Source organism: Budorcas taxicolor, chromosome 11 (assembly GCF_023091745.1).
Source record: "Budorcas taxicolor isolate Tak-1 chromosome 11, Takin1.1, whole genome shotgun sequence".
Classification (NCBI taxonomy): domain Eukaryota; kingdom Metazoa; phylum Chordata; class Mammalia; order Artiodactyla; family Bovidae; genus Budorcas; species Budorcas taxicolor.
Genome location: NC_068920.1, coordinates 155,139,088 through 155,152,623, shown reverse-complemented (window position 1 = coordinate 155,152,623; position 13,536 = coordinate 155,139,088). Strand labels below are relative to the sequence as shown.

The window sequence follows — 13,536 nt, the reverse complement described above, 5'->3', positions numbered from 1 at the left end:
ATTGGTTTTTCTGCCTCCTTTTATGCTAAGGCACTTATTTTTAATTACTGAGGCTTTAAAATATGTTTTAATATCTGATAAGTCTAGTTTCTCCCCTTTACTCTTTTTTTTTTTTCCCCCTTTACTCTTTTTAGCTTCATTTTTATTTATTTTTTGACCACATCACATTGCACATGGGATCTTAGTTCTTCAGCCAGGGATTGATCTTGTGTCCCCAGCAGTGGAAACACGTTATTCAGGAATTCTTAACCACTGGACCACCAAGCAAGTCCCCCTGCTCTTCTTTTTCAGAATTTTCCTGGCTAATGTGTCTTATCCAAATGCACTTTCTAATTTCTTTGAATTGCAGGGGGGAAAAAAATCTGTGGCCATTTTTGTTAAGGTTGATTTAAATTTTAATAAATTAGTATAATGACATCTTTAGAATGGGTTTCCCTCTAAGAACATAGTATGTCTTCCTGTTTGTTCAAGTCTTCATGTTTATCATTCAGAAGTAGTTTTTTAGTTGTTTTGCTGTTTTTTCACTTCTTAAGCTTACTCCTAGGAGTTTTATCTCTGTTGCTTTACCACACAGTTTATGATTTTACTTCTCATGTAGCTCTGCCTTTATGGAAAGGACAGTATTAATCATGCAGGAGTAGTGAGCGTCAGTTTAATTCTCACCATAAAGTAACCCATTGATCTTCTGGTTTTATGCATCATTCTGTACGATCTATTAACATGATTCACAGCGAGAGACGAACCCAGCCTTCACATACCTGTAAGTCAGGTTTTACAGCCTGTGAAGCTGAGAGCCAGTTCCTAGATCTTGGCAAATCTGCCCTTGTAAATCCTAGGTGTGCTGCTCAGTGGAGTGGCCTCTTAAACAGCCAAGCGACCTCTCCCTGTAACACTGCAACCATGTGTGTGCCTTTAAAAATCAATAGTTCACTTAATGAATGTCACCATTTTAAGAAAGCCTATTATGCACGTTAGTTATACTTGAATCACAGCCTCTTCAGCCATTACTGATATTTCTGCATCTACTTACGAGTAAAAGAACCTGATCTATACACTAGTGATATGCTTTGGAAAATTACTGAGTAACTGTCATTGGTCAAATCTTTAATGAAAGTTTTAAATTCTTGTACATTACAGAATTTCACAAACTTATTTGGACAGCCACTAGTCTGCTTGCTTTCTCCTACAGCCTATCCAAAAGCTTTACAAGGTATGTTCTTTCATTCCCTGTTATATCCATAGGTCACAAATCAATTATGTCTTCATTTTGAATAATACTGATCTGATCTTTGTCTCCCCCATCTATAGTGGTCAGTTTTAGGTTTATAGTGTTTAATGTGGCAAGTATCAGTCTGAAATAAACCCCGAAGACTTGCCAACAATCAGACTTCCTGAATGGGCTACAGTTAGGCCTTGAGATAGGTCTAAAAGAAATGATAAAACGTCCTTGAGAAGAGAGTGGTTTTGGTTCCCTTGCTATTGGGGAACTTAAGATTTGTGAATATTAAAATTCGTTTTGTAGGTGTGCTTGTCTTCATCCACATAGTACGATTTCTTCTATATCTGGCTCCATATTTTAAGTATCTTTTAAGACCATGAGAAATCTGGTCTAGGACACCTCTTAATCCATGCCCAAGGATTAGGATAACCTAGTTGGCACAACTTAAAAGGTTTCTTTTATTCACATTTTTACATCACTGTATCTTTAACATAAAAAAAACCTCTTCTCAGTGTGCCAGAGAGACAGGTCAGTGTTGTGCGATTTCTCAAGTGGCTGAGAAATGAAAATTTTTTTGTCTTGAATAATTTGTCCTCAGTAAGCAACACACAAAATCTGATTCTAACGCCTAGTCATTAAACTAGGTAAAATACTAAACAAACCTTACTCCTGTTTTAGCAGTACTTGTCACTGTTTCACTATCTTCCTAACCGTGAACAGTGCTGGTGTCTCTGTGGGGGATGGCATTTTACTGCTACTTCCCAGCCAGAAGTCCTGTCTGCTGATATAGTTTGACACAGGAGGTGATGGTCAGCATTTGAATGCCTGAGAGAAGCTGGAGACTTTTCACCGTTGTTTTAAGGTAAGTTCTGCTATTTCACAGGGAAAAGCGTGTAGAAACACTAAGTTCATGTATCTAGAAGACAGATCACTAAGGGATAGAACTTACCTTCAAACAACGGTAAAGCTCTCCCGCTTTGAGGACTTGGTTAACCTGTTTCTTACCATTTCTGAAGAAATGTAAGCCCCTTCCAATGGCGAGTACTTTTTGCTGTCAGTTTTTTCCCATCATGAAACAGCTTTATTTTAAATTGCATGAACAAATGGGTTAATACCATGATTATTTAATCAGAAAGGTTTTATTGTGAAGAGGGTAAAAACACAGATTCTAGAGGCAAATTGATCATATTTGAATCCCAACTCTGCCCCCTACGAGCTGTGTGACCTTGGGAAGTTCCTCAGGCATTCTGTGCCTCAGTGTCTTTCCTAATAAATGGAGATAATAATAGTACCTACCTCCTTAAAGAATTCTGAGTACACAGTAAGTAGTCAATATGTGTTAACTATTGTCGTTATTATAATGTGCTTAATTTAAATATGTGCCCTTAACGTGTCTTAGTCCAGAATCCTATCTTTTGTGCTATGAAAGTGGATGAAGTGATGTCTCAAGTGGAGTTGAAGGATGCGTAAAATTAGACAAGCAGATAGGAGTGAAATACGGTTGAATAAGAGTGTTCTAGCAAAGAAATAGCATGTGAGCATGTGAATAATGAATTGGAGAGGAGGTTTGATGAAAATGGGGAGATGATGGTGGCCAGATTAAAGACAATGGCTTATTAGCTGGCTCCAGAAGATAATCGTTCCAGAGAACCAAGAGGACTTGGTGATGGACAGGATGAGGGAATCAAGGAGAGGAGGGAAGCATGGACTTCCAGGTTTCTGGCTTAGGTGATAGTAGCAATGATGATCCTGGATAAGATTTATAAGAGAACAAACAGGGGGAAAGAATCTGCTTCCAAGTCTCAAGTTTAACGTGTTGAGTTTGAGGTTACCTTTGAGAGTTACGTTTAATGTCATAATCAGGGGCTACTGAGTCCAGTAGAAATATAGGAATCACATGTATGATTTTAAGTTTTCTAGTAGCTACTAGAAATACCTTTTTTTAAAGTCTTTAGAGACAAACAGGTGAAATTAAGGTTAACGATAAATCTTTCTGTACTGAGGCTTTGAAATCCCATGTATATTTTACACTTCACAGTGTGTGTCAGTTTGGACACTGTTTTGAAGTGCCTGGTGGCTGCTGTGGAACAGTGCCATTCTGGACCTAAGGAGCTCAGTTAGGCTGCAGCTAGAGAACTCTGACTTAGTAGGCACATAAGTGATAACCAAAGTCATGTGCATAGGGGACATCAACAATGTGGAAAGAGAAAATACTGATGTTTATGGGATAGGTAAAGAAAGAGCAACTAACAAAGGAGAATGAAGGTGACTGGCAGCTCTAGTGCTCCTCAGAGGGTTCCATCAGGAACTGCCCATGATCCAGCGCTTGCCATATTTGCATGGAAGTTGTTAGCTGGAGGGCAAAAAGCAAAGGACTATGTTTATTTTCCATTTCTCTTAAGTTGATAAGGCTCTATCTTAAGTTTGTTCAGCAGAAACCAATATACCTGGGTTTTGCTTTTGTAGTTCTAAGCCAAATCTACGTGGCTGAATTATAATTTAATGATATTCATATATATATATGAATGTTATATATAACATTATTAATGTTAACATTATTATAATTAGCATTAATTTTATATATATATTAAAATGTTCCTCAAATGCCTCTCTTTTGTGAAACTGTTTTCTATATATTTAACATGTTTGTTATTACAGATCAATCTCAACGAGGTAGCCTGTTCACTCTCTTTTTGAACAATCCTCTAATGGCCTTCCTATTTGTCTCTGGACTGTCAAGCATGCGTAGAGGCCTATGGGAAAAGTGTCAAGAATATCTTCGAAAAATCAACCGCGACATTGCCCAGCTACTGACCCATTCACGTTCAATAGGTACCCTACTACTATAACTGCACACTTAACAGAATGTACTATCCTGGTTTAAAATTGTTTAAATTGTTTGATGTAATGGTATTTGTTGAAGGTAGGAAAGTTGAGAAGGTTTTCCTGAACATGTCTTCCCTTTTGAAATGTATCTTCCACTTAAGTATCCTTTTACTATCACTTTTCTCCTCTTTGCAGATCAGGCATTTCTCCAGTTTTTTGGAGATGAATTTCTTCGCTTGCTTCTCACAAGGTTTATCTTTTGTTCAGCCACCATGAGGATGCACAAGATTTTTCGGGTAGGCAAACAAGATCAATCTTGCCATTTTAGGTGTTTAAGAATCATGTTTTACCTGCATTAAGTAAACTTTGAATAGATCCAAAATAATATTCATACATTAATATGTAAGGTATGAAGATGAACAGTATCAGGCACATCTGAGTATCTGCCACTCAGTTTAAGAAGCAGAAAGTTTTCGTTACTTTTGAGGCCCCTCAATGGGCCTTCCTGATCTTATCTCCCTCTCAAATGAAGCTAAAACCCTGAATTTTGTAATTGTCATTATAGTTTTGTCACATGTCACTCATTATCTTCTGATAATGGCCCTTTGGGTTGTGTCTGGTTTGTTATTGTTAAAAATGACGCCACTGTGAAATCTTCCATCAGTTACCTGGCACACATACAGATTTTCTCTGGGAAACATACCTAGGAGTGGATTACAGGGTCAGACAGTACAGGTGTATTCAGCCTTACTAGTTAAAGGCCTGGCTGTACAGTCCACGCTTGCACTAGCCATGTGTAAGAGTTGCTGTTTCCAGTGGTCATGTATGGACGTGAGAGTTGAGCCGTACAGAAGACTGAGCACTGAAGAATCAATGCTTTCGAACTGTGGTGCTGGAGAAGACTTTGAGAGTGCCTTGAACTGCAGGGAGATCCTACCAGTCAATCCTAAAGGAAATCAACCCTGAATATTCATTGGAAAGACTAATGCTGAAGCTTAAGCTCCAAAACTGGCCACCTGATACGAAGAGCCAACTCATTGGAAAAGACCTTGATGCTGGGAAAGATTGAAGGCAAAAGGAGAAGGGGACGAAAGAGGAAGAGATGGTTGAATGGCATCACCAACTCAATGGACATGAGTTTGAGCAAGCTCCAGGAGATGGTGAAGGACAGGGAAGCCTGGTGTTATGCAGTCCATGGGATTGCAAAGAATCAGACACGACTGAGCAACTAAATAACAACAATCCTTGCCAACACCTGTTGCTGTTATTCCTTATGTTTCATGTGAATCTGGTGGGTGTTAAGTAGTAGGTCCTTGTGGTTCCCAGTGTCATTTCTGGAATGACTGTTGAAGTTGAACAACTTTTCATATGTGTTCTTTATGAAGAGTGTGTTTAAGATTTTGGTCTATTTTGCTCGAAGTAGTTTGGTTTCTGTGTAGTCATGTAACTATTAACATGTAACATTTATCAATCTCTTTTTTCAGTCATCAGTTCATCTCAGTTTTTGATGCATTTTGAAGTAAACTGTGGACTTTACCCCTCAACACTTCATCATGCAAATAAATAACTGGATTTTATAGTTATGTATTTATTTTTTTACTTCTTTTTTTTAATGTAAACTTTACATATAATGAAATACATACAACTAAAGTGTACCATTAGGTGAGTTTTAACAAATAGATATATCTTGGGCCTTCAATAAAAATAAATTAAATTTTAAAACTTCATACACCTTTGTAACTCAAACCTCAGTCAAGTTTTACAATAGCATCATTCCAGAAAACTTTCTCCATATCCCTTTCTAGTTAGCCTGCTACCCATTATCCCAGAGGCAATGCTGTTTTTTTAATTTTCATTTCAGATTAGTATCAGCTATTTACACAGTGTACTTGAATTACACTGTGTAAACCTTCTTTGATCAAGTGTATTCTTAAGATTCATCTGTGTTGTTTCATGCAGAAATAACTCATTCTTTTGAGTAGTTCCATTTTCTGAATATGTCACAGTTTATTTAAGCCTTCTCTTTTTGATGAATACTGGGGCAGATATAAACTTTTGACTTTTATAGATAAAGAGGCCACGAACATTCCCAAAGGAATCTTTTTTTTCCAAAGACTTCTGTTTTGAATTTTCTTGGCCATAGGATATGTATGTCTTTAGTTTTATAAGAAACTGCCAGACCTTTTCCTCAAACTAGCTGTACCATTTTCTTTTCCCAGCAACTGCATATGAAAGTTGCTTTGTACCCTTGCCAACACATGATGTTGTCAGCCTTAAATTTTTTTTAATTTATTTATTTTTAACTGAAGGATGATTACTCTACAGTATTGTGTTGGTTTTTACCAAACATCAACATGAGTCAGCAGTAGGTTTACTCGTGTCCCCTCCCACTTGACCATCCCTCCCAATCCCACTCCTCTAGGTTGTTACCCAGCTGGGTTTGAGAACCCTGAGTCATACAGCAAATTCCTATTGGCTATCTATTTTACATATGGTAATGTATGTTTCCGTGTTACTCTCTATACATCCCCACCCTCTCCTTCCTCCCCAACCCAGAATTGTCCATAAATCTGTTCTCTATGTCTATGTCTCCTTTCAGTTCAGTTGCTCAGTCTTGTCCAACTCTTTGTGACCCCATGAACCGCAGCATGCCAGGCCTCCCTGTCCATCACCAACTCCCAGAGTCTACCCAAACCCATGTCCATTGAGTCAGTGATGCCATCCAACCATCTCATCCTCTGTCATCCCCTTCTCCTCCTGCCCTCAATCTTTCCCAGCATCAGGGTCTTTTCGAATGAGTCAGCTCTTCGCATGAGGTGGCCAAAGTACTGGAGTTTCAGCTTCAACATCAGTCCCTTCAATGAACACCCAGGACTGATCTCCTTTAGGATGGACTGGTTGGATCTCCTTGTAATCCAAGGGACTCTCAAGAGTCTTTTTCAACACCACAGTTCAAATGCATCAATTCTTTGGTGCTCAGCTTTCTTTATAATCCAATTCTCACATCCATACATGACCACTGGAAAAACCATAGCCTTGACTAGATGGACCTTCGTTGGCAAAGTAATGTCTCTGCTTTTGAATATGCTATCTAGGTTGGTCATAACTTTTCTTCCAAGGAGTAAGCGTCTTTTAATTTCATGGCTGCAGTCACCATCTGCAGTGATTTTGGAGCCCCCAAAAATAAAGTCTGACACTGTTTCCACTGTTTCCCCATCTATTTGCCATGAAGTGATGGGACCAGATGCCATGATCTTCGTTTTCTGAATGTTGAGCTTTAAGCCAACTTTTTCACTCTCCTCTTTCACTTTCATCAAGAGGCTTTTTAGTTCCTCTTCACTTTCTGCCATAAGGGTGGTGTCATCTGCATATCTGAGGTTATTGATATTTCTCCCTGCAATCTTGATTCCAGCTTGTGCTTCTTCCAGCTCAGCGTTTTTCATGATGTACTCTGCATAGAAGTTAAATAAGCAGGGTGTCTCCTTTGCTACTCTGCAGATAGGTTCATCAGTACCATCTTTCTAGATTCCATATATATGCATTAGTATATGATATTTGTTTTTCTCTTTCTGGTCAGTCTTAAATTTTAACCAGTTTGGTGGATTTATAGTGGTATCTCAGTGTAGTTTAAACTTATATTTCACTGATGAATGAGGCTATTGGACATCTTTTCAGGTGCTTATTAGTTATATTTTATCCTGTTCTGTGGTATGCCTTTTTGTTTTCTTAACAGTGGCTTTTGAAGACCAAACTTTTAAAATTCTGATGAAATTTGAACTGATCTTTTTTTTTCTTCCTTTTGTGGTGTGTTTTATCTGAGAAATCTCTGCTTAGCTCCAAGTCACAAAGATTTTTCTCCTATGTTTTCTTGGAGTTTTATAGTCTTAGCTTTTATATTTAGTTCTGAGTTAACTTTTGTTTACAATGTGAAGTCAGCTCTTTGGATCAGGTAGCCAAAGTATTGGAGCTTCAGCTTCAGGATCAGTCCTTCGAATGAATATTCAGGGTTGATTTCCTTTAGTATCGACAGGTTTTATCTCTTTGCTGTCCGAGGGACTCTCAAGAGTCTTCTCCTGCTGCTGCTGCTGCTAAGTCGCTCCAGTCGTGTCTGACTCTGTGCGACCCCATAGATGGCAGCCCACCAGGCTCCCCCGTGCCTGAATTCTCCAGGCAAGAACAATGAGTGGGTTGCCATTTCCTTCTCCAATGCAGGAAAGTGAAAAGTGAAAGTGAAGTCGCTCAGTCGTGTCCGACTCTTAGCGACCCCATGGACTGCAGCCTACCAAGCTCCTCTGTCCATGGGATTTTCCAGGCAAGAGTACTAGAGTGGGTTGCCACTGCCTTCTCCGATGAGTCTTCTCCAGCACAACTCAAAAACATCATTTTTTCGACGCTCAGCCTTCTTTATGGTTCAACTCTCACATCCATATACAACTACTGGAAAAACCATAGCTTTGACCATATGGACCTCTGTTTGCAAAGTGATGTCTCTGGTTTTTAATATACTGTCTAGGTTTGTCATAGCTTTCTTAAAGGAACAAGTGTCTTTTAGTTTCATGGCTGCAGTCACCATCCGCAGTGATTTTGAGGCCTGAGAAAATCTGTCACTCTTTCCACTTCTGTTCCTATTGCTGAGAGTTTTGTTTTTTCACCAGGAATGGGTATGAAAGGTTGTCAGATACTTTTTTCTGCATTACTCTGATATATATTAATTCTGTTAACATAGTGAATAGCATTGATTGATTTTCTAACAGTAACCATCATTGTATATTTGAGTTAAACATATTTTGTCGTCATGTATCCTTTTGCATTGCTGAATTCAATTCGGTAATACTTCATTGTGGATTTTTGTGTCTGTTTTTATTAATAATTATGGCATTTAATTTTCTTTTCCTGTGATGTCTTAATGTGATTTTGTTATCAAGGTAGTGCTGACTTCATAAATTCAGTTGGGATGTGTTTGATTCTCTTGTCTTTCTTAAAGAGTTTGTGACTGACATTATTTCTTCCTAGAATGATTGATAGAATTCATCAGTAAAACCATCTGGATCTGGAGTTTTCTTTTGGGGGATGTTTTAAATTATGAATTCAATTTCAAAGTCTATTCATGTTTTCTCTTTTCTTCATAGTCAATTTTAATCTCTTGTGTCTTGCAAGTCATTTTTCTAGTTTATTGCCAAAAAGTTTTTGGTAATATTTATTATCCTTTTAGTTTCTGTAGAGTCTCTAGTGATCTTTCATGCCTTGTATTGGTAATGTTTCTTAAGTTTCTTTTTTCTTTTTCAGTCTAGCTAAAGGATTTTTATTTTAATGTAAATTTAATTTTTATTTTATTTGTAAATAAAGAGCTTTGCTTTCATTGATTTTTTTTACTGCTGTTTGTCTCTTTTCTATTTAATTTATTTCTATTAATACTTTGTTTTCTTCTTTTTGATTACTTCAATTTTAATTTGCTCTGTTAGTTTCTGTGTTTTAAAACTTAGATCTAAAATCTTTTTTCTCTTTTAATGCAAGCACCTACTCTTTTTTTTGTGGGGGGAGGGCTGCACAGCATGTGCAGTCTTAGTTCCCTGACCAGGTATGAAACCCACGGCCCCTGCATTGGAAGCAGAATTTTAACCAATGGACTGCCAGTGAAGTCCCCAATCACCTCCCTAGGGATACTTGAAATGAATATATATGCTGCTACTGTTATATGAGGAGTTCTATAAATATCTATTAGATCACAGTGGTTTATGTTATTCGAGTTATTTATAGCCTTACTGATTTTCTGAATGATTGTTCTGTTATTGCAACGTACAATGTGTATTTTCCTCAGGCTATTTTTAAGGTTTTATATTAGTCTCCTACAGTTTCATTATGATGTACTACCTGGATATGCATTTCTTTGTTGTTTTCTTCCTGCTTGGGGTTTGTTTAGCATCTTGAAGCTGTCTAAATATCAACCTATTTAAGATATTTGGAATATTTTCAGCCATAATTTATTCAAACGTTTTTTCTTCACTCCTCTCTTTCTTTCTTTCTGGGACATCAGTTACATACATGTCAAATGACCTAATATTGTCCTTCAGGTCCTGATTTTCACTTCAGTTTTTCTTTTTTAAAGTGAAAGGTTTATTTAGATGCTTTTCATTTTTAAAAAAATGTCTATTTTCTGTCTAAGTTACTGCTGCTGTCTTCAACTTTACTGATGTTTTCTTCTGCAGTAACTAATATGCTTTTAATCCTCTAACCCTTGAGTTTTTCATTTCAGCGATTATATTTTTCTCATCTGTAGTTCTTTGTGTTCTTAAAATATTTTCCATTTTTCTCCTCCTCATATTTATCTTTTCTTTTGTTCTCTAAATGAATGGGAATAGCTAAAGTTTTTACCTACTAATACTATATTCTCTATCATTTATAGGTTTGTTTTTATCATTTTTTTAATTAATCAGGAGTCGCATTTATAATTCTTTGTATGTTAGGTAATTTTTGTTAGACTGTGAGCACTGTAAATTTTCTAATGTTGAATTCTGGATTTTGTTGTTTTTCTTTAAAGAGTGTTGGGCTTTGGTTCTGGCAAGAGTTAAATTACTTGAACATTTCTTTGATGTTTCCATGGCTTGTTTTTAAGCTTTTTAAGGGGAACTTTAGTAAAGTGATGTTTAGCATACAGGTGCAGGCTTATTTCAGCCTATTATTTTTCTGTGTTCTCTTTCATATATCCCTGTTTCAATACATATTCTCCACTCTAGAGGTGTGTGGTCAGAATTTAGATGTGTCTGAGCCTTGTGCAAGCTGGGAGAATTGTTCAGAGTACAGTAACTCCCTACCAGTTCCTGGTTTTATTGTTTTCTTGTTTTTTGTTTTTTTAGGAATTTTGAACTTTTCATTATTGTTACTCCTCATAGTATTTAGTGTGGTAAAATGAAAATTTGGTCTCTGTAATATGTAATTACTGATGGCTACCGATAGAAGAGAAATATAAATGACATTAGAATATATGGACTGTCATATTAGATGTATAGAAAAGTAGTTATTCAGTTTTTCAGTAAATTTTAAATGTTTGACAAAATTGTAGTCTATATAAAGTACCAAATGAAGATGAATTTCCAAGTGAGAATCACTTGATTCTTGAAATTATTTCCTTTTGCTTACATGTAATTACAAAAACTACGTTGGTCCTTTTCTGGCCTTTTTTTTCCCCCCATGATCTTTCATCTCTCTTTCCAGGGACTCTTTTTTTTTTTTCAGTCTCTTTGCAAATATGCTCAGAAATCCCAGCCATTTCCATAGCTTTAATATTTATCTTTATACAGATTATATCAGTGTATTTATTAATGTATGCATATAGTATATGCATACATATATGTGCATATGTAATAATATATATGCAAATAGAATAGTATATAAAAATAGTATGACAGACTGCTCAAACCTGTCTTCTGAGATACAGCCCTGAATTTTCAAATTCTGGTTGATGGGTAGTTCTCTTTTATGGCCCATTATCTTAAATAAAATATACCTAAAACCTGAAAGTTATATACTATCCCCAAAATATCTCCTCCTTTACATCTCTTTTTCTCTGAGTAACTCTCAACTCTTCTTTTGAGCCATCCTTTCCTGAAATCTTTGTCATTTTTGACTCCTCCTTCTCCTATAATTAAAATGCAGAGGTCCATTAATTTGACCTTTTCAAGCTTTCTCATGTCTTTTCTCTCATTCAGATTTCCACTATAACATTCAGTTATTTATTCATTAAATAAATACTTGTTTAAATTCTATATGTGCTAGCATTTCTGCCCCCCAACAAGTAGGAATTATGTGGTTTCCATAATATAACATAGAAATGATAGGTCCCATTAAATACTTGTGAAATAACTCACTAAATGAAAATATTGGGTTGAACCATAAGAAATTATTGTTTTTCTAGGGTCAAAATGGTCAAATGTCAACAATTTTGTATACTCAACAAAAATATTTCTGATATGAAGGAGAAAAATACATGTTAAGTTATCCTGAAATAGTAACTTAATGACAAGTTCAAGTATGTTAACAGTTCAAGTACAAGTTCAAGTATGTTAACACTAATATTAACATGTGTACAGTAATATTAATGTGTATAATTAATGTTAACAGTAATATTAATGTGTAAAATTTTCTTTCTTCAAACTATGTAACTTGACTTTTCTCTTATTTGTTTACCAGGAAACACGGAATTATCCAGAATCATATCCACAACTGCCAAGGGATGAAACAGTGGAGAACCCTCATCTCCAGAAGCACATTTTGGAATTAGCATCCATTCTGGATGTGCGAAACGTATTCCTTGAGAATACCATAGACGACTATTAAAGCAAAAATCCTCTTGTTGAAACACGTTTTCATTTGCCACAGATTTTAAATGGTGCAGTTTTCTAATGTGATGACAGATACATAGTGGTGTTATTTAGTTTTTATTTTTCAATTTAGGACCACCATTTTAAAAACAAACTGAAAAAAAAAATCGTTCAAACTTTTAGGGTAACTTTTAAAATACAGTCTTTCAGGTGTTTTATTAAAACCTCGATTAATCTTGGAATTTTTATTTTTTGGTTTTGAGGTATGGGTACTTACCTCTAACATCTAATCCTGCACTCAAATAGTTACTATTCTCACCCTGAGAAGAGTAAATCATTTATTTTTGTATAATGAGGAAGATCCAACTCTTATACTTGGACCTTAAATGTGTGGATTTGGAAAATATATAATTGTTCACAGAGGTGAAACTAGCCAGCATGGACTACTCAAAATCAAGATCATAGCCCTTCCATAATATTTCTTTTCATTCCAAGTTAGTATCAATAGGTAGAAAAATGTGTGATTCTTTGAAGCATAATCAAGTCATAGTTCTTGAAAGTATTTAATTCGTTTAAATGCCGTCAAAATTTCAGAAACTGTAAAGCATTGATTTGTATCTGAAAAGCTAAATCTTTAATTGGGGTCTTTAGATGATAAATATCATTTGGAATGTGTGAGTCCTGTGCTGTCATGAGATATATTTGCATGTTTTGTTTTCTTTGTAGTTTTTGAATGCCGGAAGTGAAAAGGAAGTGAAAAAGAGCAGCTTTTAAATCTTTCCGTCAAAAAATCAGATTGTTGGTTTCATGATCCAGTGTTTCCTTAGGAATTCCATTTAAACTCTTATTAATGAGATCAAGTTGGAAGGCTATATAGATTGAAGTTTGTGGCATACACTGCAGAGTTGGTCATCTTTTTGCCTGGTTCAGATTGATGAAACTTCAAAGTAAGTCAGAGATGTTATTAATATTAGTTGAGGGTAACTGAATTTATTATTTAACCTAAAATGGAAGTTGCTTTTGCATTGGCAATTTGGAACTGAGGTTTTTAGAAACTCCTTATATTCACTATTTTCTACTTCATGCACAAGTTTTTTTTAATTATTTTATATAGGACTCAGTGTATAATATTTATAAAGATTTTTCAGTTATTTTCTTCCTTTTTATCCCCTT

General features: G+C 35.9%; 1 protein-coding gene across 1 annotated transcript in view; it reads left to right on the top strand.

The window, feature by feature from the left end:
- Positions 1-12,379, top strand: part of SCAI (suppressor of cancer cell invasion) — a 106,936-nt gene extending 94,557 nt beyond the window's left edge. Inside the window, exons 15-18 of the mRNA XM_052649306.1 lie at positions 1,138-1,210; positions 3,878-4,051; positions 4,241-4,341; positions 12,233-12,379. Of these exons, the coding sequence (XP_052505266.1) occupies positions 1,138-1,210; positions 3,878-4,051; positions 4,241-4,341; positions 12,233-12,379 (495 nt within the window). The remainder of the gene's footprint in view (positions 1-1,137; positions 1,211-3,877; positions 4,052-4,240; positions 4,342-12,232) is intronic.
- The last annotated feature ends 1,157 nt before the right edge of the window (positions 12,380-13,536 follow it).